This window comes from Penicilliopsis zonata (genome assembly GCF_001890105.1).
Source record: "Penicilliopsis zonata CBS 506.65 unplaced genomic scaffold ASPZOscaffold_1, whole genome shotgun sequence".
Classification (NCBI taxonomy): Eukaryota; Fungi; Ascomycota; class Eurotiomycetes; order Eurotiales; family Aspergillaceae; genus Penicilliopsis; species Penicilliopsis zonata.
The window spans coordinates 578,221-602,123 of NW_019208911.1; the positions used below are offsets into that span (position 1 = coordinate 578,221).

At 51.6% G+C, this 23,903-nt stretch overlaps 10 protein-coding genes across 10 annotated transcripts; 3 read left to right on the forward strand and 7 right to left on the reverse strand.

Annotated features, from left to right (window-relative positions):
• Positions 1 to 121: 121 nt before the first annotated feature.
• Positions 122 to 2,071, reverse strand: ASPZODRAFT_55920 (hypothetical protein; the record flags this gene model as incomplete). The annotated part of the gene is made up of 3 exons (XM_022728575.1): positions 122 to 844; positions 915 to 1,891; positions 1,960 to 2,071. The coding sequence occupies 3 exons, from the start codon at positions 2,069 to 2,071 to the stop codon at positions 122 to 124; spliced, it is 1,812 nt and encodes a 603-aa protein (XP_022585151.1).
• Positions 2,072 to 5,617: 3,546 nt separating this feature from the next.
• On the reverse strand, positions 5,618 to 7,571 carry ASPZODRAFT_222928 (hypothetical protein). Its single transcript, XM_022727885.1, has 3 exons — positions 7,137 to 7,571; positions 5,735 to 7,054; positions 5,618 to 5,669 (listed from the first exon to the last, which is right to left on the reverse strand). The coding sequence occupies exons 1-2, from the start codon at positions 7,428 to 7,430 to the stop codon at positions 5,762 to 5,764; spliced, it is 1,587 nt and encodes a 528-aa protein (XP_022585152.1). The 5' UTR covers positions 7,431 to 7,571; the 3' UTR covers positions 5,618 to 5,669; positions 5,735 to 5,761.
• Positions 7,572 to 9,642: 2,071 nt separating this feature from the next.
• ASPZODRAFT_11507 (hypothetical protein) lies at positions 9,643 to 10,108 on the reverse strand (the record flags this gene model as incomplete). Its single annotated transcript, XM_022721096.1, has 3 exons — positions 9,643 to 9,657; positions 9,711 to 9,778; positions 9,829 to 10,108. The coding sequence occupies 3 exons, from the start codon at positions 10,106 to 10,108 to the stop codon at positions 9,643 to 9,645; spliced, it is 363 nt and encodes a 120-aa protein (XP_022585153.1).
• A 223-nt stretch (positions 10,109 to 10,331) lies between these two features.
• Positions 10,332 to 11,333, forward strand: ASPZODRAFT_126551 (hypothetical protein). The gene is made up of 2 exons (XM_022721523.1): positions 10,332 to 11,214; positions 11,292 to 11,333. Exon 1 carries the CDS (start codon positions 10,686 to 10,688, stop codon positions 11,187 to 11,189), a length of 504 nt encoding a protein of 167 aa, XP_022585154.1. The 5' UTR covers positions 10,332 to 10,685; the 3' UTR covers positions 11,190 to 11,214; positions 11,292 to 11,333.
• Positions 11,334 to 11,579: 246 nt separating this feature from the next.
• ASPZODRAFT_57436 (hypothetical protein) lies at positions 11,580 to 13,067 on the forward strand (the record flags this gene model as incomplete). The annotated part of the gene is made up of 1 exon (XM_022728682.1): positions 11,580 to 13,067. The coding sequence occupies one exon, from the start codon at positions 11,580 to 11,582 to the stop codon at positions 13,065 to 13,067; it is 1,488 nt and encodes a 495-aa protein (XP_022585155.1).
• Positions 13,068 to 14,039: 972 nt separating this feature from the next.
• On the reverse strand, positions 14,040 to 15,281 carry ASPZODRAFT_126553 (hypothetical protein). Its single transcript, XM_022721524.1, has 2 exons — positions 15,143 to 15,281; positions 14,040 to 15,096 (listed from the first exon to the last, which is right to left on the reverse strand). Exons 1-2 carry the CDS (start codon positions 15,257 to 15,259, stop codon positions 14,473 to 14,475), a joined length of 741 nt encoding a protein of 246 aa, XP_022585156.1. The 5' UTR covers positions 15,260 to 15,281; the 3' UTR covers positions 14,040 to 14,472.
• Positions 15,282 to 17,154: 1,873 nt separating this feature from the next.
• ASPZODRAFT_223302 (hypothetical protein) lies at positions 17,155 to 17,771 on the reverse strand. The gene is made up of 2 exons (XM_022727888.1): positions 17,445 to 17,771; positions 17,155 to 17,372 (listed from the first exon to the last, which is right to left on the reverse strand). Exons 1-2 carry the CDS (start codon positions 17,678 to 17,680, stop codon positions 17,207 to 17,209), a joined length of 402 nt encoding a protein of 133 aa, XP_022585157.1. The 5' UTR covers positions 17,681 to 17,771; the 3' UTR covers positions 17,155 to 17,206.
• Positions 17,772 to 18,595: 824 nt separating this feature from the next.
• Positions 18,596 to 20,246, reverse strand: ASPZODRAFT_11512 (hypothetical protein; the record flags this gene model as incomplete). Its single annotated transcript, XM_022721098.1, has 3 exons — positions 18,596 to 19,133; positions 19,208 to 20,145; positions 20,199 to 20,246. 3 exons carry the CDS (start codon positions 20,244 to 20,246, stop codon positions 18,596 to 18,598), a joined length of 1,524 nt encoding a protein of 507 aa, XP_022585158.1.
• Positions 20,247 to 20,614: 368 nt separating this feature from the next.
• Positions 20,615 to 22,468, forward strand: ASPZODRAFT_148117 (hypothetical protein; the record flags this gene model as incomplete). Its single annotated transcript, XM_022725331.1, has 1 exon — positions 20,615 to 22,468. The coding sequence occupies one exon, from the start codon at positions 20,615 to 20,617 to the stop codon at positions 22,466 to 22,468; it is 1,854 nt and encodes a 617-aa protein (XP_022585159.1).
• Positions 22,469 to 22,637: 169 nt separating this feature from the next.
• Positions 22,638 to 23,873, reverse strand: ASPZODRAFT_148118 (hypothetical protein; the record flags this gene model as incomplete). Its single annotated transcript, XM_022725332.1, has 1 exon — positions 22,638 to 23,873. One exon carries the CDS (start codon positions 23,871 to 23,873, stop codon positions 22,638 to 22,640), a length of 1,236 nt encoding a protein of 411 aa, XP_022585160.1.
• Positions 23,874 to 23,903: the final 30 nt, after the last annotated feature.

Sequence of the window (23,903 nt, forward strand, 5' to 3'; positions counted from 1 at the left end):
GCAATGTTATTTATGCATGGATAATATCATCTACTTATATTAATGTAGAGATGAAACACTTGTGCAGATTATCTTACAAGATTATAGTTATGGAGCTTCGGTGGCTCAGCCCCCTAAACAACTAGTTCAATGCAATCTGCAAAAGAGCTTCAAAGTTCGGCGTCCCCAATCCCGTGACGGGATCCCATCCGGCCGTCGCGTTCCAACTCGCATACGGCACAATCGGGCTCCCATTCGATGCGCCGTCGAACCGCGCCCGTCCGTTGCAGCCGGTGCTCCCGCCGTTGACAATGTCGGTGAGACCCGTCTGAGCGGTCCCGTAGAGCCAGGGGTTCAGGAATCCTAGGCTGGAGCGGCCGACGCGGAGACGCGCATCGTTGAGCAGTGCAATAAGAGCGGAGAATACAGGCGCAGCGCACGATGTTCCCTCGTAATAATCTAGAACACCCTTTTCGTAGACAGCATACTTCATTCCCTGTGCAGCGACGTCAGGGAATGCGCGGCCCGAGGCGTTATACAGACCCTGCCATTTATCCCCCAATGTCTGGAGGTAGGCGCTAACGGCAGTCTCCTGCCAGTCGGGGCGGGCCCAATAGTCCGAGAAACCGCCGGAGGAGAAGTAAGTCGCGGCCTCTGGGTTGGTACCCGTAGTGGCGCCCACAGAGGTCACCCACGGACAGGAAGCTGGGAATTGGGGCGGGAAATGGGTGCGGTTGGTCCCATCATTTGTTTCGCAGGCGGACCCGACGCCTGAGTCGCCCGAGGAAAATAGGACGGATACACCGCGGCTACCAAGCTGGGCGTACAGATTACACACAGAGCGGGCGTATGATTCAGGAATGCTCTGAAAGAGTGAGAAAGCGAGTTCTAAAGGGGAAGGGGAGGTGGGGGGAAAAAAGCGACGCTCGCCTTACCTGTTCATCCTCACCGTATGAGGTGGAGATGACCTGAGGAAGTTCCTCCTGCGGCAACTTGATCACATTTTGGAGAAATGCGAGATATGGCTCGTTATTATTGTCGGACTGGCTAGGTTCATCCAGATCAGGCACAAGCAGACCGCGGCCGCCGGTGATATATTCGGTGACCGGGAGCGGAGAGCTCATGCCTATGATGTACTGTAGGTCTAGATTGGCTTCGCCGCTATCATTGGTGGAGGTCTGGTCGTCGACACCGCCACTGTAAGTGACCACGGAGAAGTTCTGACTGAGGGTGTCTGGGGCGATGCTGGTCTCAAAGAGAGTCAGATCGGAGTAACGGGCGACTTGCTCCAGGTAACTGCAGAAGGCGATTTTGCTCCCGCTCTGCGCGTTGGCGTTGTAGTCGCCGACCTTGTAGAGCGCCTTGAGGCATTGCGGGGTGATCGCCGTGTTGCAGTCGGTGCCGTTGGAGGCGGCTAGTGCAGCAATTTGGAATCGAGAGTCCACTCTTTCGGGGCTCTGATGCCCGGTGGCGCGATTGGGGCGAATCTGCCCAAAGCGAGTCGTTGGCTGGACCATGTTGATATGCACTGCTACTGAGGCGGGGACCGAGTACTCTAGGGTGCGCAGGCGCCGTACTTGTCTCACATCGCTAGCATACCAGCGGAACTGAGTGTCGAGCAAGTCGTTGGCTTGACCGACCGTGGTCTGGAAATTTATCCAGTCCGCATCCACCTCGATATCGGTAATGCCAAACGACTCCAGCCAGCCACGCACAGTGTCAACCGCGGTATCGCTGGGGAGCAACATCCTCTTCATCTCGTCGTGAGTCCTAAAATGTTTTCCGTAACCGGGATCGCCAGGCGTGGACATGGCCAGCAGCGCCTTCTCGAAACCGGCGATATTCTGTTGTTGAAGGGCTATTTGCAGACGAATAGCTTGACTGGGGTCTGGGGTGCCCACGATACTCCATCCTGTATTTTGTTGACACACCGGTTAGCTCTCGAACCTTCACCCTGACATTGAGTTTCCGCCAACACACCTGAAGGAACTGCTCTCAGTCTTTCAAACACCTCTGCCGTTGCAGAACTAATAAGCAGGGTGGTTATAGCGAGAGACCAAGCTCCGCCACAGATGAAGGGGAATAACAACATAGCTTGCCCTCCGTTAACTAGGGCCTGAGGACTCAATGGGAAGTCAACAACCACCACTGCAGACCCGGCGACATTTGAATAGAAATGGAGGTCGAGTCGTGGCGATCGCCCACTCTAGAATCCCCTGTAGCATACCGAAGGCTTATGGTCTCGGCAAACCGTCACACGCGTGTACCCAGATGGTAGCCGTCGGGTCTATTATCGACTCGTGGCGATCAGCCATGGTAGCTGATAGAAGACGATGTGATGCGATTCATGTTCCATGACGGGTTTAATGGATGTTGCAACACCTTCCAAACACTGTTCCTGACCGTCGAGCCGATTCCAGTGGCAGGGGGAGGGGAAGGTCTCACATTACTCGGATGTGACGTTTCTGGAATGTCATCTTAGATTAGTCAACGGGCGGTTGTCAATCCTCTCAATAGAACCCCTGATCTATTCGATAACAGGTAGATTGAGAAACACTCCCAAGGTGGATTACTCCGTACTCTCTGTACGCTGGAGTCTGTACCTGCGTACTCCGTAGAGTCCGTACTCTGCCGTACGTCTCACTTGTACTCCCGCACCTGGATGCAACCATGGAAACACCAGAGTCAATCGAGAGCCCCTTGCAGCGAAGCCTATCAGAATCGTGGAACAGACTTGCCAACCAGCTTACGGAGTACTCCGTACTGATTCACGGTCCAAGCTTGCAGTGACGATCGACAAACCTCCCAGACCTGGCGGTGAGCCTTAAGGGAGCCTCGCGTGACTGCCTGAAAAGGCAGCATTGCTGCGCCCCGGGAAGCCCTGCGCCACATAAGCACCGCCCAATACAGCCACACTTTGCCCAATACAGCCACTCGACGTGTGGCTGTCAGGCCTGCAATGTGGTTGGCTGGAAGGAAGGCGGAGCAAGGCAGATAGATTCCCATCAACGTCTCAACGTCTCTCTGACCTCCACCAGGCCACAGTGCACACTTGATGCTACTGTTGCAGATGAACAGACGGCATTATACTAGGATCTCATAGCCTTCTAAAGATGCAGCGTTGTATTCAGTCTAAATAAAGATGAGCGCTATCTATAAAGACTAACAGTATACAAATCATCAAGACAATCAAGCCAAATTATCAAGACAGACAATGAGACAAACCATCGAGCCAAACTATCAAAGACAAATCATCAAGACAAATCATCAAACTAAACCATTAATACAACCATCAGGACAACTGATCAAATCAAACCATCAAGACAAGCCATAAGACAAACCATCACTACAAACCCACAAAACAGAAGAAAGCAAGAGAAGGGCAAGGATAACCCTCCCACCCCTCAAAACGCAGAGATGGAATGACGTGGTTTCCCTTCATACTCTCTTAGTTTACTTGCCGAATTGCGTGTCCACATCCTGGAGCAGAAGGGATATATCCCTCCTTTTCTTATTGGCATAGGTGCTGTATCCTATCGTGCTGTACGGGTCGTCGGTCTTGGGTGTGAGGTGACGCTGCAAATTGTACGTCTGGCGGTCAGGGTGACTAGCGGAAGTGCTGAAGAGGTATTGGCTCTGACCGTTTCTTCTGTCGTCGCTGCCGTAGGAAGGAACTGCCGACATCGAAGAAGGAGAGGCGGAGGAGGAATTATTGTTTCTGAGATGATGCAAATGACAGTGAGTCAATCAGCTAGCTAACCTCCCCTTCCCCCCCGCCCATACACTTTGTCATCCACGGCCACGTCATTCCCACTCTAGACTTACGAGGAACCTTGAGAATTGTTGGAAGACATGTTGAGTACAGTTGGTTTCCCCACAAAGAAAGAAGACGGGTGTCGTGTGTGATGGAGTGGAGTGGATCTGCTAAGAGTGGAGAGAGGTGCTGAAAAAAGCTGCGCGCGAAGCGTTATATATGAAATCTGTGGTGGTGTATGTGTTGGCGCTGGAACTGGATACAAAAGAAAAGAAAGAGCAGGACACCTTGGAGGTACGGGGGATTGAGTTATAAGTCCCCCCGGGAGTACTGTACATTTATATTGGATAGCAGTTCGGGACGGCATGGTTGTCATTACCAACCCTGAAACGGTGATGGAAAGCGTTTTCTCCAACTTGTGCAGAAGGCAGCTCATAGAAATGAGGCGCAGAAACCCCCAGGGTTTTCACGACGATCAGGCACATAGGGCATGCTAATTCTCATCGAATCATCTGCTTATATGACTGCATTTTCGGGGGTCGTAAAGAGGGTTTTTGCGGCTTAGCAAGGATTTGCAATGCTTGGTCTTCTCTCAACAAGCCGCAGTACGCAGATAATGCCCGGCGACAGGGTAAAAATGCGACTTTTTTTCATGGAAGAGAAGGGGAAAAAAGAAAAAAAAAAAGAAAAAAAGGCCCGCCGGGTATCGTCAAGCCACTAGGCTCCTAGGCGTATACGGAGTAAATGCAGAAGTGTGCCTAGCTCGCTAGGAGACCAGACCTATCGTCGGGACAACTTTTTCTGAGGCAATTGTGGCTTCGAACACGGCCTTGAACCCGGCTTGGCTCATGGGTAGTGAGTGCCTTTTACCCTTGACTTGACGGAGCGATATTCTTATCATCTCATGAAAGTCTAAGACTGTTGCGCGCCTTGGAGAACGATCACGCGTTTGAGAGGAAAGACAACTCGAGTGATAGAGAATAACCCGAATGACGTCTACGGTCTAGACCGGTCGATTAGCGTCTAGAACGACTTCGTCAATGAGATCGTTCGTGCACGATGTACAGCAATGCAATGCAGTTGTGCCGCAGCTGCAACTTGGCTTGCGGGGAGGAAGCTACCAATCGCCAAGTAGTAGTGATAGTGGATGATACGGGTGTCGGGCGTTTTGTGACCGGTCGAGACTCAGCGCCACGATCTTGAATCGGTGAACAGTTCACATGTGTGGTTACGGGGCGCATCGATTCAGGGCCCTCACTAGTCAAAATGATTTGATTTATCTTTTCTCTGCTAAATATATTAGCATCTGGTCGGTACTAGACAATTGGCTGGATGATCGAGACCCCACCAAAATGTGCACGGGAAAATATGAGTATCTAAATACCCTTGCCATCTTGAAGTGGCTGTAGCTTCACACTTGAGACGGTCATGTTTTCCTCACTCCAGTAGAAAGGTGGCAGGGGGTAGGCCTAGGCTGGCCGATGGTCGTTGGGAGGCTAGTGTGTGTGTTCTCGAAGCGCCCAACCCGACAGATCCTAAAGGATCGTTGATGCAGTGCGCAATGTGTATGTCTGCATAGCTAGCTCCGCTAGTCACCGGTCACCAGGGTCGATTTGGTCCAGAAGGGGTGATGGTGACCAATGCATTCAGAAGGGAAAAGAAATATAAGTAGGTTGTCATTATATTTGAAGAGAGGATCTATGTTCATCAAAAAAGGGCGCATCCAGCACACCCTTCGTAAAAAACAAAAAAAAAAAAAAAAAAAAACAGAAAAGAAAAGAAAACAAAAATTTCGCTTTCGATGAAAGGAGCTTCCAATGGAGGAAATAGTGGGAATAGTGATTTGGCCGCTTATTTGAACTGTTGTCAGGTGAAATGCTGTTCGGAGATGTATGTACAAGGATCCCTGGCTGCAGTTGATTATCACGGCATCAGACTAGTCGACATTGAATCAGCCATAGAACATAAGATAGCAATCAGGACACACACTTTCAAACTTACCACATACTGATGCAAGGCTCGCATTTCCTAGTTGTGCTTGACGTCTCCTGCTGTTTCATTCTCGAAACGTTGTGCGTTCACCATCTCGACGATGGCATCTTCCGTCTTCAAGTAGGTACGACTTCCGCGCATAAACCAGAATAAGATTGAGATTACCAACATAACGCCAAACACGGCGATCGCGTAGTTCATGTCGCTGGCGGATGGGTTCGGCGAGGTAGGGAAGAAGAAGAAGACGGTGGTAACGCAGCAATACACTAAGCTGATCCAATTGATCGGCTTGCCAAACCTGCCCAGTTGTAATTCTCCCGGCGGGAGTTTGTCGCGTCCAACAACGAGGAGGGCCACAATTGGCAGGGCATAAGAGATGGTGAGTGCAATGGTGCTGACGCTCAGGATCGCTTCGAGAACAGTGCTGGCAAAAAGATAGAGCACACCGACAAGCGCGATCAATACCCCCTGGAACCAGAGAGCCCGGACAGGGACCTTCCACACCGGATCGACATATGACAAGTAGCCACTCCAGGGTAAGCCACCATCTCGGCTAAAGCTCCAAGTAAGGCGGGAAGAGGTGGTGAGAACACTGACACCCTGACCGAGGCCATTGAATATGAAAAGAGCGACAAGGACAGCGGCGCCCTTGAGGCCGACGGTCTCTTCAAGAAGTTCGATGAAGGGTAGGCCAGTAGGCGAGTTGATCACTTGATCCAGGTCTTGAATGCAGAAAAGGCAGACGACCATGAAGATAAATCCAGTGACCGCACCAATAATGACGGAAAGATAGATGATCCTGGGAGCATTGCGACGCGGGGCGGGGATTTCTTCAACCATGTGGATTACGGAATCAAATGCGGTCAGGCCATAGGCAGCCTGCACAAGACCCGTAAACCAGACCACGCCGGAGTCCCAGCCCGTTTCGTTGATCCAACGGCCAAAGACAAAAGATGCAGGCTGGAAGGATAGATCCGACTTGACACCGACGGAGATCAGCAGAGCCAGGGATAAAATGACGAACAGACCCCCAAATCCCACCCCAACAAAGTTGTTGATCCAGGGCAAGACTTTGTCTTTGCGGCAGCTCACAACGTTAATCAGTGTCAAGAGGAAGACACAGCCGATGTACACCACAAACTGGAGCCAACCTAGGCTAGCACCAGCCCAATTCTCGTCGAACATGACTTTCATGCCGAGAATAAAGTCGGCCATGAAGGCCACTTGCGACGCCGTCAATGTCCACCATCCGAAGGTGTTGATCCAGGCACACATGTAGGAGACGAAGCGACCGGTCGGGCTTTCCCATAAACGATATACCCAGTATGCCTAAAAGAAAAAAGAAAAGAAAATTCCATGAGTCATGATTATTCTGCGGGGTTGAAGGGGGTTCTGAAAAGCTGGGGCTCACCTGTCCGAGAGCAGTGGGCATGCTACTGCAGAGTTCTCCCAGAGAGAGTGCCACACAAACATTGCAAACTGTGACCAGGCAAAGACCCCAGAGGATCGAAATGGGACCTCCGCCCGTGAGGCCACTGGCGAGATCTTGTGCGAAGACTGCATAAGTACCCAAGACACAAAAGGCAAGGCTGAGCATCGAGACCATGCTGAAACTGCGAGAGAGAGCCTGATCATGGCCAAAGGCAGCCAGATCGTGCGCATCCTGCACACTCTGGTCCACCGGCTTCATCTCCAAGTCGTCCATTGATAGTTTTCCAGGCCAGTACACCTTTCTTCTGGAAAATGGACGGATAGTTAACGGCTGGGAAAAGGGTTCCGACACTCAGGAAGCCTGGCAAAAGGAGACAATTCACGGCGAGGGCCTGCGATGCATATATGTCAGACCGGGAGAGAGCCGCCGTGTTCCGTGACGAGCAGGAGCGTCCTCCCTGCAGGGGAAAAGTCGCCCATCTCCCCTCACAAGCGAACAGTGTACTCCGTAAGGTTAGCCACGGAATTGAGATTATCGATGGTTGATAAAAATGTGTCATTTCCATTTGCCATCGGATGGAGTCTCGCCTTGAGCCCGGCACCTGGTTTTGCGGGGTCTACCGCCTGTGGTTCCAATTGTATCGGCCAGAAGGCCCCATTGTTGATCTTGATTGGGCAACCGACGAAGCGACATCTCCACTGGGTTCTGGGGAAGAAGCAATCGACTGAGAATAGAACAGCAGGTCAGTATCTCATGATGATGAAGACATTTCAAGACATCGAATCCCATACAATCTTCATCTCATAGCGCTATCAGGTACATCTAGTGCCCTGAGACCCTGGCCGAGAGCCTGAGCTCAAGCTTTTTCATCTTCACAGCCCAGTGCAGGACGGAACCCTAATCGGGAAGGTGCATGCGATACTAAGATGATAAGCTTGATAAGCCTGATAAGTGTGATAGAAGGTTTTGACACACACAAGGAAATGACATAGTTATGTTAGGTACCTTACTAATATTGCTGGTAACCAAGGTGCACAGCCTGAAATCGGAGACAGTGCAGACACGTCGAAAGAGGCAGGATGACACGACAGGTGGGGAAACACCAGTCCCTCCCTGAGCGAGGCGACAGGAGCAGAGTCGGCTATGATCGACCAGCGACGGAATATGAAATGGAGAACAGCAGTAGTTATAAGTCGGGCATGATTCGTCCCCAGCAAAGACGATGGAAGTCTTGACAACTGGAAGTTGGACGTTGTTCAAGTCGAAGTTTGGATTTGGATTTGGAAAGAGCGTTGGTCTGCTAGAGGCTACGCTAGGATAGGCTTAGCTCTTGTATCAGACCACCACCTTCTTGCGCTCGCCTCTATTTTTCCCAGTATCTTGAGATAGTAAATCTTGAGATAAGTCTTTGATAATAGATGTAAGGCTATCCTACTCAGATCCAAAACTTGGGCTTCCGGCTAACGCAACTAGAATGCTGCTCTAACTTTACGTACACTAATTGATAAGTAACTGTCTACTTAGGTACCTACCTGATAACTAATTATATATAACTATGATATATATGATATATATGATATAATATGATATGATATGAGCACTAGGAAGTGCGATCCCATAGCCTGGATAAGCAAAGATTTCTCCAAATTAAAACCACTGCCTAAAAAAATGCTGCAAGTGATGGGAAGCTAGTAGGCATGCGCTAGTCGAGAAATCATCGCCCAGAATTGCGAGGTATCATGGACGAGAAATTCAAACTCGGTCTGAGGAATGAAGGAGAAGAAGAAGAAGAAGAAAAAGAAGCGAGAGGTCATAATAGTGGAATAGGAGACATCGCTCATCCTACATTCTATCTTTAAATTTGCGTGATTTCACCTTGATATCAGAACAGAAGTTCCATCGAGTTATCTTCTATCCTTGGAAGAATACTTGGTTGTAATGTGAGGCCATAGTTAGTAGTGTTAGTTACTACCTATATATGATCTATGACTGTATCTATGTCTATGCGATTGTAAGCAGTCCCCCCCTCTCCTCGACGCAGTCAAAGTGCGGTATACTATTTTCTTCCATGCCTCGATCGGAACCTATCCACGATCTGTAGTATACTGCATTGTGACTGTGGTCCAGGCTAGGGGTTGACCGGATGTGGTCAATCTGACTGTACTGTAGATAGTATAGTGTGTATAGTATAGAATGACATTTATAAGTGGGCATGAAAACATAAGGGCATAAGTAGACTCAGTATGGGCATTCGACTAAGTGTTGACGTTAAGACCAAGATTGGGTATCAAGATTACTCTTGGATTCAAGGAAAGTTTACGGATCAAGATTACTCTTTAGATGAAGGAACAAGTAGTCAACTACCAATTTATCACATTCGACTACACTATCTATGGCTACCTAGGTACCTAGAATCTCAGTTCTAAGATGGAGGATCTTAGGGTTTAGGGCTGATAGGGGATATAATCCGAGCCACCAGATAGCCCTACAACTCCTTGCACTGTGACAGTCAGTACATAGAGAATAAGCAACCAGAGTTGCATATCTGCTTACCTCATCGCCAGTGCAGCAGGCAGTAGAACCGGTACAGTACTGCTCGCCACCATCCTCCTCAGTGATGCCTTCAAAGTAGGTAAGTAGTTGCCATCAAGAACGGAGAGGGAGTACCTACCAAGGATGTTCAGATTGTCGATCAAGCTGAACTTGGCGCAGGGCGAGTCACCCTGGCCCAGCAAGTTAGGAAGCAGGCCCTTGCCCAGCAGATTGCCCAGGATACCATTGGCGGACATCTCGTCGTAGCTGTTGCAGCAGGCGCCCTCACCTCCGCTGCACTCAGTTTTGGCCTGAGCGATGGAGATGGAGGTAGGGGAAGGCGACGAGGGCTGCTTGGCGTACGGGACGCTGCCGGCGGCCGCGACGGCAATCAGAGGGAGAAGAGCGATGATCTGCATACTGAGAAGAGTCGAAGATAAAGACTTGAAGAGTGAGGGACTTGAAGAGTGAAAGATTTGAAGAGCGAGAGACTAGAAGAGCGAGAGACTAGAAGATTGGATTGATGAGATGATGGTGGACTGATGTTTGACTGATGGTCAAGACGGCTTTATATGTTTTTTCACTGGAAATATCACATTGTTAAGATATCAACATTCGACTTGTCAGACCAGGGCAACCCTCCTCGGGTCAGATACTCACTAGATGAGACATCATACTAGGGATGGAGTATGCAGATAATCAGCTGGGATCCCAAGTAGAAAGGAAGAATAATCCATAAAATAATAAGGATCAACAGAAAGAAGAAATGATATCAGAAAGGGGATTGATATCAGATGGGAATCATATAGTAGGGATAGCATTCTGAGACAATCTGATATAACCACATCGGCAGAGCTATAAAACAGCTCAACGTTCCCTCATCCAAACTCTTCATTCTGTTCATCCGTTCTCTTCATCCAGTCTCTTCCTCCAGTCTTTTCATCCAGTCTTTTCATCTTAGCAAACTATCACTTTGCATCCTTCTAGCCTCTCAACATGCGCTTCATCGCTCCTCTCCTGTTCACTCTCGCCGTGGCCGCCCTGCCCGGCCGCGCGCCCGCCGAGTCCAACTCCCAGTCGTCCACTCTTACCATTGACCAAGCCAAAACCGCCTACGCCGGCGAAGATATTGCCTGTTGCAACAGCGTCGACAGCATGAAGGGCGACGGTATCCTGGGCAACCTGATCGGCCAAGGCATCTTGCCCAACCTGCTGGGCCAGGGCGACTCGGCCTGCGCCAAAACCTCGCTGATTGACAATCTGCAGATTCTGGGTAATTCTTTCTTCCATTTCTGTTTTTCTCTCTTCCCTCTCTTACTCATTCTAATACTCTTTCCTCTAGGCCTTACCAAGCAGACTGATCAGGGAGAGGCCTGCTCGGGCACCACAGCTGTCTGCCCCAAGGGTGAGAAGGAGGTAAGTAGCGCTTGTCCTGTTGCTTTTCATTTTCGGTGTGCTAATTGTTGTTCTAGTGCAAGGAAATCAAATAGGGAATCGTAGGATACTCCATAGATAGTAGTATACTGTATTAGTAGTGTTAGGTCCTGAATGAAGAATTCTTCTTTCAAATAATACTAGTTTCTGTAGATATGTTATTTACCTCATCTTTTTATACGCCGTATCTAAGCCCTTGGTGAAAAGAACATTCCGATCAAGATGGAAGGTGCGATCGGGTCAGTCATAATGTCATGTGATCGTCGATAGAGGAAAGCGGCAGAAAGGCCCCATAAACCGACACCGCTCTCCCCACCGCTCCTATTATGCCTCCACTCTGCCATGATGCCCCGTGGTAACTTACTCCGGAGTTACTACTAGGTAGAAACAAGGTAGCTTAGGTACTGTGTACGCTTTCTGGAAGCGTCACTACCGCCTGTGGTCATGTTGATAAACATGCCGTTCGGTCGAGCTGGTCGCCTCAAAGTGGTTCGACCTGCTTTGAGTCTCATCTTCATCGTCTCGTTGCTGTACCTTTACCGCCGATCTGCTGCCCCCTTGACAACCTGGGAGGCGACGGTTCCTCTTCAGGAAAGACAGGCCACGCTGTGGCAGAACCTCTTGCCACTGCTCGAGGACCATGCGCCATTGTGCTCCCCTCCGAGTCGTCGGGATTCCTCCGGGGCTATACCGTACAGTGCTATTCAAGCGTCGCCACGACCGGACCTTATTGTCCAGCCGGAGGTGTACCAGCAGCCCATGCAAGAGGCACACGATGGATTTGTGGCAGCCGTTCAAACTTCGACGACTCTTAAGTCTCCACATATTGTCGGAACAAGCGGCATTGTCTCTTCAGCCGGGAAGAGTTACTTGCCAGTCTTCGTCGCCTCGTTGCGGATGTTGCGGAGGACCGGATCGACTCTACCCGTCGAGCTGTTTGTCAAGGATGAGAGCGAGTATGAAAAGAAGATCTGCGAAGAGGTCCTCCCGAGCCTCAATGCGCGCTGTCTGGTCTTGTCGGACATACTGAACAACCAACGCGACAGCAGTGTTGAGATCGCGCACTACCAGATCAAGATTTTCGCCGTCCTTTTCTCGTCGTTTGAAAAGGTTATCTGGATCGACTCTGACTGTTTCCCTCTACACGACCCTGCTGAGTTGCTCACAGCCGACCCATTCGCGTCTACCGGTCTTGTTACTTTTCCGGATTTTTGGGCCTCGACGGCGTCTCCGCTATACTTCAACATCTCGCGACAGGAGCTGCCGCCGATGAGTCTCCGCGCGTCGTCGGAAACCGGGGTGTTTTTGATCTCCAAGAGATCGCATTTCCGGACGTTGCTCCTGGCTGCGTATTATAACTATTATGGTCCGTCGTACTATTTCATGCTCCTCTCCCAGGGCGCGCCGGGCGAAGGCGACAAGGAGACCTTCATTCACGCTGCTTCTGCTATGAACGAGAAATTCTATACCGTCAGCGAGCCTGTTAAGCCAATCGGCCACCCGAAGACCACCCAAGATAAGATTTCCGGATCTGCCATGGTCCAGTCGGATCCCGTGGCGGACTACAAACTCACCAGTCAGAACAAATGGCGGGTCAAAGATTCTTCAGTAGCCAAGGCCCCTCGGGCATTCTTCATCCACGCACATTACCCCAAGTTCAACCCTGCAGAACATGTGTTTGGAAATACCTGGGAAACGGCCCCGACTTTGAAGCCCGATGGTAGTGACGGTCGGGCTTGGATTGTGGCCGAAGAGACCCTTAGACGGTTCGGGTACGATGCTGAAAAGGCCTACTGGGAAGAAATCAAGTGGGTGAGCTGCAATCTCGAAGATGCTTTCGAGTCATGGAAGCGCAAGTCGGGGATTTGTGCAAGAGTGCAGAAGTACTGGCAGACTGTGTTTGCAGAGCCGCATGATGATGATCCCCAGTTCACCGATGATTGAGTCAACAACCCCTACGAGGGGAGGGCGCCCGAGCCGATGGCGGAAGCATAATACAGTGAAAAACTATTATGCCCTGCCCTCTAGTTTGCTGGGTGAATTTAGCGTGCATCTCCAAAGAAACTAATCTGGCACAGCCACACGACAAAACAAAACCTGATGGTGAAAGATTCCCGACGAAGCAACTTAAAAATCGCCTCGCCAATTATATTTGTCAATTCGAACCCGTTGCGAGGCTGTTTTCCAGGAGAACATGGTGGAAAACAGAAAACCATCGCTTCTTTCGTCCTGATGCATGAAGCAGAACGCTTTTTTTGGCGTCCTTCCCGTTGACTGCAAGCCGATCTTATCTTATTGCGCTCATTACGGACGGGACACAAACATAACTCGACAAGCCGATGACGTTGAAAATGCGAAAATAATACGACGACCCAGAGCAAACACCGAGAAGAAGTCCTAGACGCGCACAAAGACTAGTCTTAAGCCTAGTACAGACTCCAGAGTAACCACTGGGTTAATTACGGGGCATTCCTTGAAACAGGAAGTTTGCTTCCACTAATCAAACGCACGGACGAAATCGAAATATCTCCACGGCGGGATCTATTGCGCTCCGACATTCTTCGCCATGGATGAGATCCAACTTACCATGGAGTGAGATTCCCCAGCCATCGAACTGAGCTGTTGTGGGGAAGTGGTTATCGCCGAGAAACCAGGACGAACTCGGCCGAAGGCGCCCAGAAATAACAACCTGGGGAAAAGTCAGCGCAGTCCGCATTTTCTTTACTCCAGAATACTGGGAAAAGCGGGGTTTCCATGCTGCCGAGATCCGGTCCCCCCGACGATTGCATCCAAGTCCCTGCAGCTAGGTATTGGTCCAGATCAATGATGGCCGAGCCGGGTGGCTTATTAGTACTATTGCAAACACGGCTGGAAACGATACGGAGTACCCCGTACGAGATGTCGACCAATCTTCGCCAAAAAAAAAAGAAAAGGAAAAGGAAAAAGAAAGATTCCAATTCCAGCGGTCTGCATTGAAATCCATTATTTCATGTAGTAAAAACAGGTTTGGGGATGATAAGCAAATAGGTGAGGGGTCATAGAGTGAAATCTATAGTGTTATCTTAAGGGAAGAAAAGGGGTAGCAAGTGTTATGTGAAATATCCAGAGTAATTACTTTATTGCATTATTAGTGGAATAGAATCTGAGACTTTTATTTACTCAGGGAGAAGACCAATAAGAAGAAGAGATGGAACCCAGCCATATGAATCTAGAAACTCCAGGATATCACAATGAAATACAGAGAAGGGATATCAGAGAGAAGAAAAACAAAGAATTCATCACAACAATCAATGCAATCTGCAATCAATGCAAGCAATGCAATCTGCAATCAGATAAAGAAGAAGGAAAATTAATATTCCCGTTTATGCCTCCAGATGCCACCCGGAAGAAGATTCTGCTTCAAGAGAGCCATCTCCTTCTGCATAGCGCGGTTCTCCTCCTGTAACTCCTGGATGTAGGTGATGGCGTTGCTGAGGATCTCTGATTTCTTCAGCGAGGCGGCGGCCCCGGGTCTCGAGGCCGGGTTCGTCACCGAAGGGGAGGAGGATGAGCACGACGAGTTCTTCGAGACGCCGTGCGGGGTAGCCATGGCTTTCTCGAGGGCCACGAACTTGGCGTTCATGTTTGTGCGGTAGCGCTTCTCGATGATGTTGTGGGCGGCACGCTTGGCGGCATTGCGCATCGTGGGTGTTTGCGAGGGGGTGTGCGCTGTTATCGTCGTCGAGGGCGACTGGGACTCTGACTGGACGGAGGCCATCGAGTCGGACAGACTGCGACTCGTCTTCTTGGCTCTGGTCTCCCGGGGTGACCTGGGACTGGTCGAGGGCCATCTCGGTTGAGGTACCGACCGGCGGCGGGTATCTATCGGCTCGATCATGGCGCGGGGGGAGAGAGGTTCTGGCTCGGGGATGGCGGGGAGAACGGGGGAGATGTTGAGGGTCGGCGACCAGGCTTGATCGTCACTTTCGTGATCCTAAATGGTTAGCAACATTGACTGAGAGAGAGAGAGAGAGACATACTGAAGATATCGAACCACACGAGAGGACATCCTCGTTGTTGGAGATGACGAAACCACTGACACCCTGGGCAGCAAAGGGGTCGACCTGGGGGAAGTCCTTGGCGGCGAGGGGCATCATCTCATCGGAGAGATCAAGGGGAAAAGGCTCAGGCATCATGGTGTTGAGAGCGAAGAGATCGATGGCGTGGTCGTAAGACCAGTTGTCTGAGAGGGGGTCGGGCTTGTAGTCCATTATAGATGTGGGAGGGTGTGTGAGGGTGTGAGGAGGGGAGGATCAGGTGATTGACCTTGTTGTGTGTTGTGTGGCTGTCTTGGGGATAGACTGATGGTGATGTGGATGACGATGCTGGAACTTGATATTGGATGTTAGGCTGGATCTAGACATATCGACTGACAAGACCGGTTTATATAAAAAGACACAAGAATCAAAGCGTGCCGAGTTTTGCTGCCAGCTTTCTCCTGTCCCGGTGATGTAAACACGATTCTTCTCGGTGCATACAGGCCCGGGATCACCTTAGCCCAAAGCCCGGCGGCCGGCTCCGAACAGGCCCCATCGCCCGGACAAGCTAGGTAGTTCCTAGTTAGCTGGCGAGAGGAACAGAACGGGAGTCTCCAACAGCCTCGACTCGACAGCTCAACGGCGCCGTCGGCCGAATGAGGAGGGGAGAAATGGTCATCGTGGCGGCGTCAGCGGCGGTGCGCGCCAAAGGAAACGGACCCCCGCCCGGCCGAGTCTCGGATCCGAGAGGCGCTGCGATTGGCCGGAAGTGGCGGTAAAGATCTTATCCCTGCTGCAGGGCAGCCGTTGAGGCTTGATCGGGCTTAGCGCTGCGACCTATTTATATTACAGTACAATATGTAGTACAGTAATATATAGTATGAGACAATAGGGGATGCCTACGTAGCTGTGGAACTTTTACCTATAGTTACTACGATCTTTATTAGTTACTTAGTGACGGGGTACTCCTTACTACTTACTATTCATCTATATTAAATACTTCATACAGTTTCCCTTGAGGAAATAAATATATTATAGAATATACATACACGACGACTTACTACCTTACCTACTAGTCATTCCAAACTCGTGCTACTCTGTATGCAGTAGATAATCCGTAGAGTCCATACGCTCGGAGCGCCCCGAGTACAATGTCGAAAACCTGATTTTCCCGATGTCATGATCTGGATATCGACCTTCCGGAATGACCCTTGTCACAATGTCGAGACGTGAGTCTGTGTCAGGATAAGATCTATTACAGCGTTACACAAACGACGGAAAGGACATTTTCCTCAAGACTGCCAATCATAATATTGACAAAGTATCTAACTATGGTTGTTTCGTATTTCGGATCAATGACTATTCAGAGCATCAAGATTACTCCATTATGAGGTCACTACCTACCCGTAGATAGTACTAAGGTAGGCCATACCGAGGTGAAAGGGTTAGTAATCTCCCACGGCCATTAGGTACGGAGTAGCAGGTAGGTAACCTAGGGAGTTACTAGGTACGGAGTCCCTAAGATGCCTGTAGTACTAATGTCGCTCATGCACCCCAGACCCGCCCGGTGAAGACATACAGTCAGTGGTCTGACCCGGCAGGCTCGGTAGGGATCATGGATCAAGTTATCAGGCTGATCATGTGGATCAAGGTGGATCGGAGCGAGGATCTCATCCGAGTAGTGACACTTTATCTTGCCGTGGCGGTAGCCGTGGAGGAAAAACAATGTTTCGCTCGGCAGGTGTATGGTAGATCGGCAAGTCTGTATGTATGTAGTACAGGCGTAGTCTTCCGGAGGAGTTAGTCAAGTATGCAAGTAATGTACTTTTTACCTACGAAGGACTGTCTCTTCATCAATGATATCCCTAGAATGACGTTATTAATAGGTGTGTGGTTGAATAGATCCAGAAAACTTATTGGGCTTCAATATTCATGATATATTTACTCATTACTCACATTCATAGTTATCGAAATCCATACCCGTCATATCCCCATCGCCATGTCTCATTTGAGTCACATCAATCAATGTCTTTCATGTCTTATCATGTCTCATGTCATATCGGCATCTTATACCGCGTTTTTATCTTCTCCTGGCGCAAACACCTGCTGACACACAGGACACTTGAGATGCCAGCTGATATACCACCGTTCCAGACAGTCCGTGTGGAACGCATGTCGGCACGCCAAGTTGTACACCGTATCTTTCGATTCGATCGTTTCCAAACATATCGCACTGATATATGATCGTTAGTATCATGTATAACTACTGGGCAAAGGTGGTATATATATACCATCAAGTACATACCACACAAACTGACTCTTGACTTCTTCCGACAACTGCTTCTCCTTGCGCAGACTCTCCCACCACGTCTCGAATGGCTGCTTCTCCACCAGTTTGTCTAGACGTCGTCGGCGTGTCTCGGTCGGGAGGTTAATCGCCGGCTGTTCGGGTTCGGGTCCTCGTCGGTCGACATAAAAGCGGAGCCTGGAATCACCAGTTAGCATGATGTCCACCACCAATATCGCCTTGGATATAAACATACGCAGTAATAACACACAGGCCGACAAAGATGATGCAGAATGCAATCAAGATCTCCATCGGCTGCGTGCCGATCGACCTGTGGCTCATGGTCGAGTTAGTCATATTCGATAGCTATTTCATGGATGGTGATGTTATATAGAGGCATATATAGATATATATATATATATATATATTGAACTATATTATATTATGCTTAGGTTAGACGATGGAGGAATGATAGAGACCAGACGGTTGAAGAGTCGATCAAAGAGATAATGAAGTGAGGCGAGCAGGTGACCCCTCACGCGCGTGACCGTCCGTGCGACTCGAAACACACGACGAGACGTCAAAGAAGAGATCCCCTGTCCTTCCCCTCCCATCATCAACACGGTGTGTTTGGCTCGGCTCTGTTGCTTCTTTGAATCTGGTGGTCTATCTATAGATCCAAGAGAAGCTCTTTCAAGGTGGTTTGAACGTCCAAGACCCTTCCTCATCGAGTGCCGAGCTGGATACAGTATGGATAAGACCGGGGAGGGACAAAGACACGAGTTCATGGACAAAAATAGCTGGGCGATATTCCAGAAATTGGCTCTGAAACAGCCACAGGGGCTTAATCGTTGCGAAAGAAACTGATATTTGTTTATTTCCAGGAGCAAACAGAACTTCTCGACGTCTGTCTTAACCCTCGTTAGTCAGCGACGACACCGAGTGACAAAGAGGACAGCCGATTTCGCTAAGATAATATAAAATATGGATATAGGGGTATAGAGTGATCTTGATCATGATATACAAAACAGATATATATAATAATAATGGAGGGTTGGAAGATGATTTAGAGATAGAGCAGTTTACATATAAATTGACGAAGGTGAGCGGTTAAATTCCAACCCCTTCCCCCCCCAAGGAAAAATCTAACACATCCTGCTACCCTGTACTCATTTCGCATACAGATCCAGCTCATTGACAAACACCCCCCGAGGCTTGCTGAGCGTGCTTCGCCCCCGTTTCAAGAACAGACCATCGCCCTTGCTGCCCAGCACGCCGCCGTTGTCGCGATCCCACACCACTTTCCCCCGCAGGATCGTGTACCGCGGCCAATTGGCAAACTCCATTCCCTCGAACGGAGTGTAGTCGATGTCGTGGTGCAACATGGCATTGTCGAGTGCGAAAGGCGTCATGCTCGACGCTGCTCGCCCGCTCAGCGCCTTATAGTTCGCTGCTTGCTCCTGTGTCGGATACCAGATGACGAGATCTGCGTCGTGGCCGGGAGCGATGGTGCCCTTGCTTCCCCCCATCCCATACAGCTTCGCCGGGTTGGAACTGGTAAGCTCGACGAACTTTTGGATCGACAGTCGGCCCGTCAGCACTCCATGGCAGAAGAGACTAGGCATGCGTGTCTCCAAGCCTGGCAAGCCGTTGGGGATCTTCGTAAAGGTAGAGGTGCCCGCCTTCTTACCAATAGGGTGATCGAACCTATCCAACGTATCATATGAGAAAATTGGATTCCAGGACTTCATGTTCTTGTAATGAGAGAGGGTATGGCTTACTTGGAAGGTGCGTGGTCGCTGGAGAAGGTCGTGAAGGTCCCGTTCACCAGCCCTTCCCACATAGCGTCCAGATGGAGCGGATCCTCCCGCAAGGCAGGCGAGCACACACATTTGGCCCCTTCAAACCCTTCTCCCCGGAGTTTTTCGCTCGTGAAGAAGAGATACTGGGGACACGTCTCGGCGTGGACAGGCAGCAGCCGGGTCTGTGCGCGACGGACGTGCGCCGCAGCCATCTTGGAAGACATATGGACGATCAGGATGGGGATGTCCGCCAGTTCCGCCAACGAGATGATCCGGTATGTCGCCTCATCCTCGGCGATGTTGGGCCGGGAGACCGCGTGGTAGTACGGCGCTGTCAGCCGGCGGGCCTCGAGCTTGTCCGTCATCCATTCGATCATTTCAGCATTCTCGGCATGGATCATTGTGGTCATCCCCAGCCGCCGCGTCGACTCCATCACGTCGAGGATGTCGCGGTCTCTCAGCCGCAGCGGTTTGTACGTCATGTATAGCTTGACAGAGCTGATCCCCCCCTCGCGCACCAGCACCGGCATCTCCTCGTCCAGGATGCTTGGCGTCGGGTTCGTGAGGATCAGATGGAACCCGTAGTCGCAGTAGCAGTTGCCCGCCGCGCGTGCATGATAGTCCTCCACAATCGGATGGAGACTCTCGTCGGTGCGGGTCTGCGTTGCAAACGCCAGAACTGTCGTCGTGCCCCCTGCTACTGCGGAGCGTGTACCCGTCTCAAAGGTGTCTCCTGTCGGGTTGTTGTCTTGCTGCAGATGCACATGGCTGTCCACCCCGCCTGGTACGACATATGCCCCCTGAGCATCCAGCACTCCTGCACCGGGGAACAGCGCTGTCAGGTTCTGGCCTAGTAGTAGAATCTTTCCTCCGCCGATGGCAATATCTTGCTCGGGGAGGACATCGGATGCCGTGGCCTAAGGGTTAGCTACTCCCCTCGTTTCTCAAAGCAGACGATAGGAAAACGTACAATGGTGGCATTCTGAATGACCAAGTCAACACTCGCGGCGACCTTCATGGTGATCTAGATGGTGCGTGATCTGTCTGCTGTGATCGGATGTGATGATGGGAGAAGACATTTGGCCCATGTTTTCTTTCCCCCCGCCTTGGCCGACTATCTGTGATCATTCCATCTTATTCCTCTAGGTGAGTGTCTCACGCTATCATTGGAGTATGCACAGCCAGAAGATAAGATTGCAGGGTTGGTTGGTTACCATATCCAGGATCTAGATAGGCCAGTATTCCTCCCCTCATCTTATCGCCTGCGGAGAGCGATCACGCTGATAACAAGGCGATTTTGGGGAGGGGGGTAAATCAGTGAGTCTTTGGACTGGAAATCACTGAATCTGAATCCAAGTTTTAATAAGAAAACTGCTGACAGCCAGAATGCCTCGAGTCGTCCGCCTCGCTGCTGCCCAGATGGGCACCACCAATAAGTGGGATACGCGCGAACAAACAATGCAGCGGATGATCAAGCTGCTTGTTGATGCGGCCGGGCAGGGTGCGCAGGTCGTGCTCTTCCCAGAGATCGCCTTCACGACCTTCTTTCCTCGCTACCTGATCCTCGATGAGCAGGAGATCGAGTCATGGTTCGAGCACGGTGACGTGACAACCGCACCCAACACCAAGCCTCTCTTCGACGAAGCGCACAAGCTCGGCGTCGATATTTGCGTGGGTTTCGCCGAAAATACGCCCGAGAACGACCACTACAACAGTTGCGTGTACTACCACGCGAAGACAGGCTCGGTGCTGGCCAAGTACCGGAAGATCCATCTTCCCGGCGATGCAGAGCCGCTGCCGGATCCCAAGGCCATTAACCAGCTGGAAAAACGGTACTTCAAGCCGGGCAACCTGGGGTGGCAGGCATTTCGCGTGCCCGAACTGACATCATCATTATCCTCGTCTTCTTCTTCCGCTCCCCCAGACGAGCGCGGGGACCCGATCTTCGGCATGATGATCTGCAACGACCGCCGATGGGCCGAATCGTGGAGGGTCCTCGGCCTGCAGGGGGTGGAAGTCGTGCTGTGTGGCTACAACACAAACGGGTACGCGCCTGAGCTATGGGGGGTGTCGGCAGCGACGTTGGGCCGGAAAGAGGCGGAGGAGCTGTCACTCTTCCACCACCAGCTCGTCATGCAGGCCAACTCGTACACGAACGCTACGTTTTCCGTGTGCGCGGCACGCTGTGGCCTCGACGACGGCCAGTTCCCGCTGATTGCGGGATCGATGATCATCGACCCGGAAGGTCGCATTCTGGCGCAGAGCAGCACGACAGCCGACGAGCTAGTCATCGCCGACTGCGACCTCGAGCTATGCCGGCCAGGGAAACAGCGCACGTTTGACTTTGCTCGCCATAGACGCATCGAGCATTACCAACCCATCGCCACGCAGACGGGAGTCATTGAGCCATCCCGAGACACAGACGCCCGATCTGTAGAGAAAAAGGAGCCAGTTCTAAAAGGCGACACCGTCAGAGAAATCAAGAAGATCCGTGTATTGCTCTGCAACCCCAACACAACACAAAGCATGACCGACGCCTGCGTACAGAGCGTCCAGGCCTCCCTCCCCGCCGACGTAGAAGTCCACGGCCTGACGGCGTCCGCCCCCGCCCCGACAGCAGTGGAGGGACACTTCGACGCCGTGATGTCCGCCGCGAGCGCCGTGCGCGCCATCCTCCCCCTCGCAGACCGCTACGACGCCTTCCTAGTCGCCTGCTACAGCGATCATCCGCTTATCCGCATGCTGCGCGAGGAAGTCGACCAGCCCGTCGTGGGGATCATGGAGGCGAGCCTGATCGCGGCCCGTACGCTGGGAAACAGGTTCGGCGTCGTGGCCGTCTCGGCGAGGTCGCGCGTCATGCACGAAGATGCGATCAGGCACTACGGGTTGACTTCCTTTTTCGTGGGTGTGGGGAGTTGTGATATCGGCGTGCTGGATCTAGCATGCCACAACGACACCACCAATACTGGTATTAAAGTTGTTGAATCTATCGTTGCGGATGTGGCTGCCTCCCTTGTCGATCAAGGGGCAGACACGCTCACCCTCGGATGCGCGGGAATGACGACCCTCAAGACCGCTGTTGAGAAGCGTGTCGGTCCGAAAGTGCAGGTTGTTGACGGGGTGGTTGCGGGCGTGCACCATCTCGTCGGGCTGGTGCGTATGGGTTGCAAGACGGCCAAGGCGGGGATGTATATGAGTTCGCGGGCTAAGAGGATCGCGCGTGGTCAGGAATATTATTGATTGAAATCTTTTTCACTCATGGAGAGTTTATCATTGAAATAGAATATATTAGACAGAGAGGGGAGAAGTATGAAAATCGTCAATCATAACCAAAAAAGAAGAAAGAAGAAGAAAATAAGTACAAGAAGGTATCTAAGAAGGAATAGAAAGCAACGGAAAAATGTATGATCTAGATGCCTCCCGTGCCGAACAACTCCATTTTGATGCGCGCATCGGCGACGCCCTGGGCGCTGAGCGAGGTCTTCATGTCGGTCATGAACGCGGTGGGCCCGCAGACGTAGTACTCTGTCTCCGGGTTGTCGAGGTAGAGGTCGCCGGCGAGATCGAGCTTCTGCAGGTTGATGCGACCGACGTGGTGGTAGTCGACACCCTGGCGGTCGTCGGCAGCCGGGGCGGAGACGAAGAAGGTGGCATTGAGGTTGGGGAACTGCTTGTTGAGGCCGAGGATGTGGCGGGAGAAGGCGCGGGCGCCGGTGGTATGGGCGCCGTGGATGAAGTGAATCTTGCGCTCTGGGTGCGGGGCGCCCTGTGCGGTGATGGTGTTGAGCATGGAGGTCAGCGGAGTCAAGCCCACGCCGGCGGAGAGGAGGACGACCGGGGTGGCGGCCTCGCTGCTGCTGAGGAAGAAGTCACCGTACGGGTGGGAGACGTCGACGAGGTCGCCCTCGTTGACGTTGCCGTGCAGCACGTTGGACACGTAACCCGGGTGCGCCTTGTCGCCCGAGGCGAGGCCGGCCTCCTTCTTGACGCTGATGCGGTAGTAGCTGGGGTCGGGCCGGTCGCTGAGCGAGTACTGGCGCGGCTGCACGTATCCCAGCTCGGGAACGGGGACGCGAACGGAGATGTACTGGCCGGGCTGGAAGGCGGGCAGCGGCTTGCCGTCGACGGGCTCTAGATAGAAGGAGGTGATCTCGGCGGACTCGGGGGTCTTGCGGGCGACCTTGAACTGGCGCCAGTCGGTCCAGCCGTCGGCCTCGTCGTAGAGCTGCTTCTCGCGGCCGATCATAATGTCAGCCAGCTGCCAGTAGGCCGCGGCCCAGGCATCGTGGATGGCGGGAGTCAAGGCGTCTCCGAGCACTTCGGCCATGGCCTCGAGCAAGAACTTGCCGACGATCTGGTACTGTTCGGGCTGGATGTAGAGGGAGGCGTGCTTGTGGCAGATCAGCTCGACGGCCGGGCCCAGTGCACCCAGGTCATCGATGTGCGAGGCGTAGGCAAACACGGCGCCCGCCAGCGCGCGCTGTTGGTGGCCGTTGGTCTGGTTGACCATGTTGAACACCGTGCGCAGCTCCGGATGGGCGTTCAGCATGTTGCGGTAGAAGGCAGTGGTGATGGCGTTGCCATATTCCTGCAGAACAGGCACAGTGGCCTTGATCACGGTGACTTGCTCAGGTGTCAACGGCATTCTGATGATGATGATGATGATGATGATGAC

Coding starts and splice junctions, on each gene's coding strand:
- ASPZODRAFT_222928 (XM_022727885.1), bottom strand. CDS start 7,430: ATGGACGACTTGGAGATGAAGCCGGTGGACCAGAGTGTGCAGGATGCG. Junction 7,055..7,136: donor TGCCCACTGCTCTCGGACAG/GTGAGCCCCAGC, acceptor TTTTTCTTTTAG/GCATACTGGGTATATCGTTT.
- ASPZODRAFT_126551 (XM_022721523.1), top strand. CDS start 10,686: ATGCGCTTCATCGCTCCTCTCCTGTTCACTCTCGCCGTGGCCGCCCTG.
- ASPZODRAFT_126553 (XM_022721524.1), bottom strand. CDS start 15,259: ATGATGCCCCTCGCCGCCAAGGACTTCCCCCAGGTCGACCCCTTTGCT. Junction 15,097..15,142: donor CGTGTGGTTCGATATCTTCA/GTATGTCTCTCT, acceptor CTAACCATTTAG/GATCACGAAAGTGACGATCA.
- ASPZODRAFT_223302 (XM_022727888.1), bottom strand. CDS start 17,680: ATGTTTATATCCAAGGCGATATTGGTGGTGGACATCATGCTAACTGGT. Junction 17,373..17,444: donor GTCAAGAGTCAGTTTGTGTG/GTATGTACTTGA, acceptor ATCATATATCAG/TGCGATATGTTTGGAAACGA.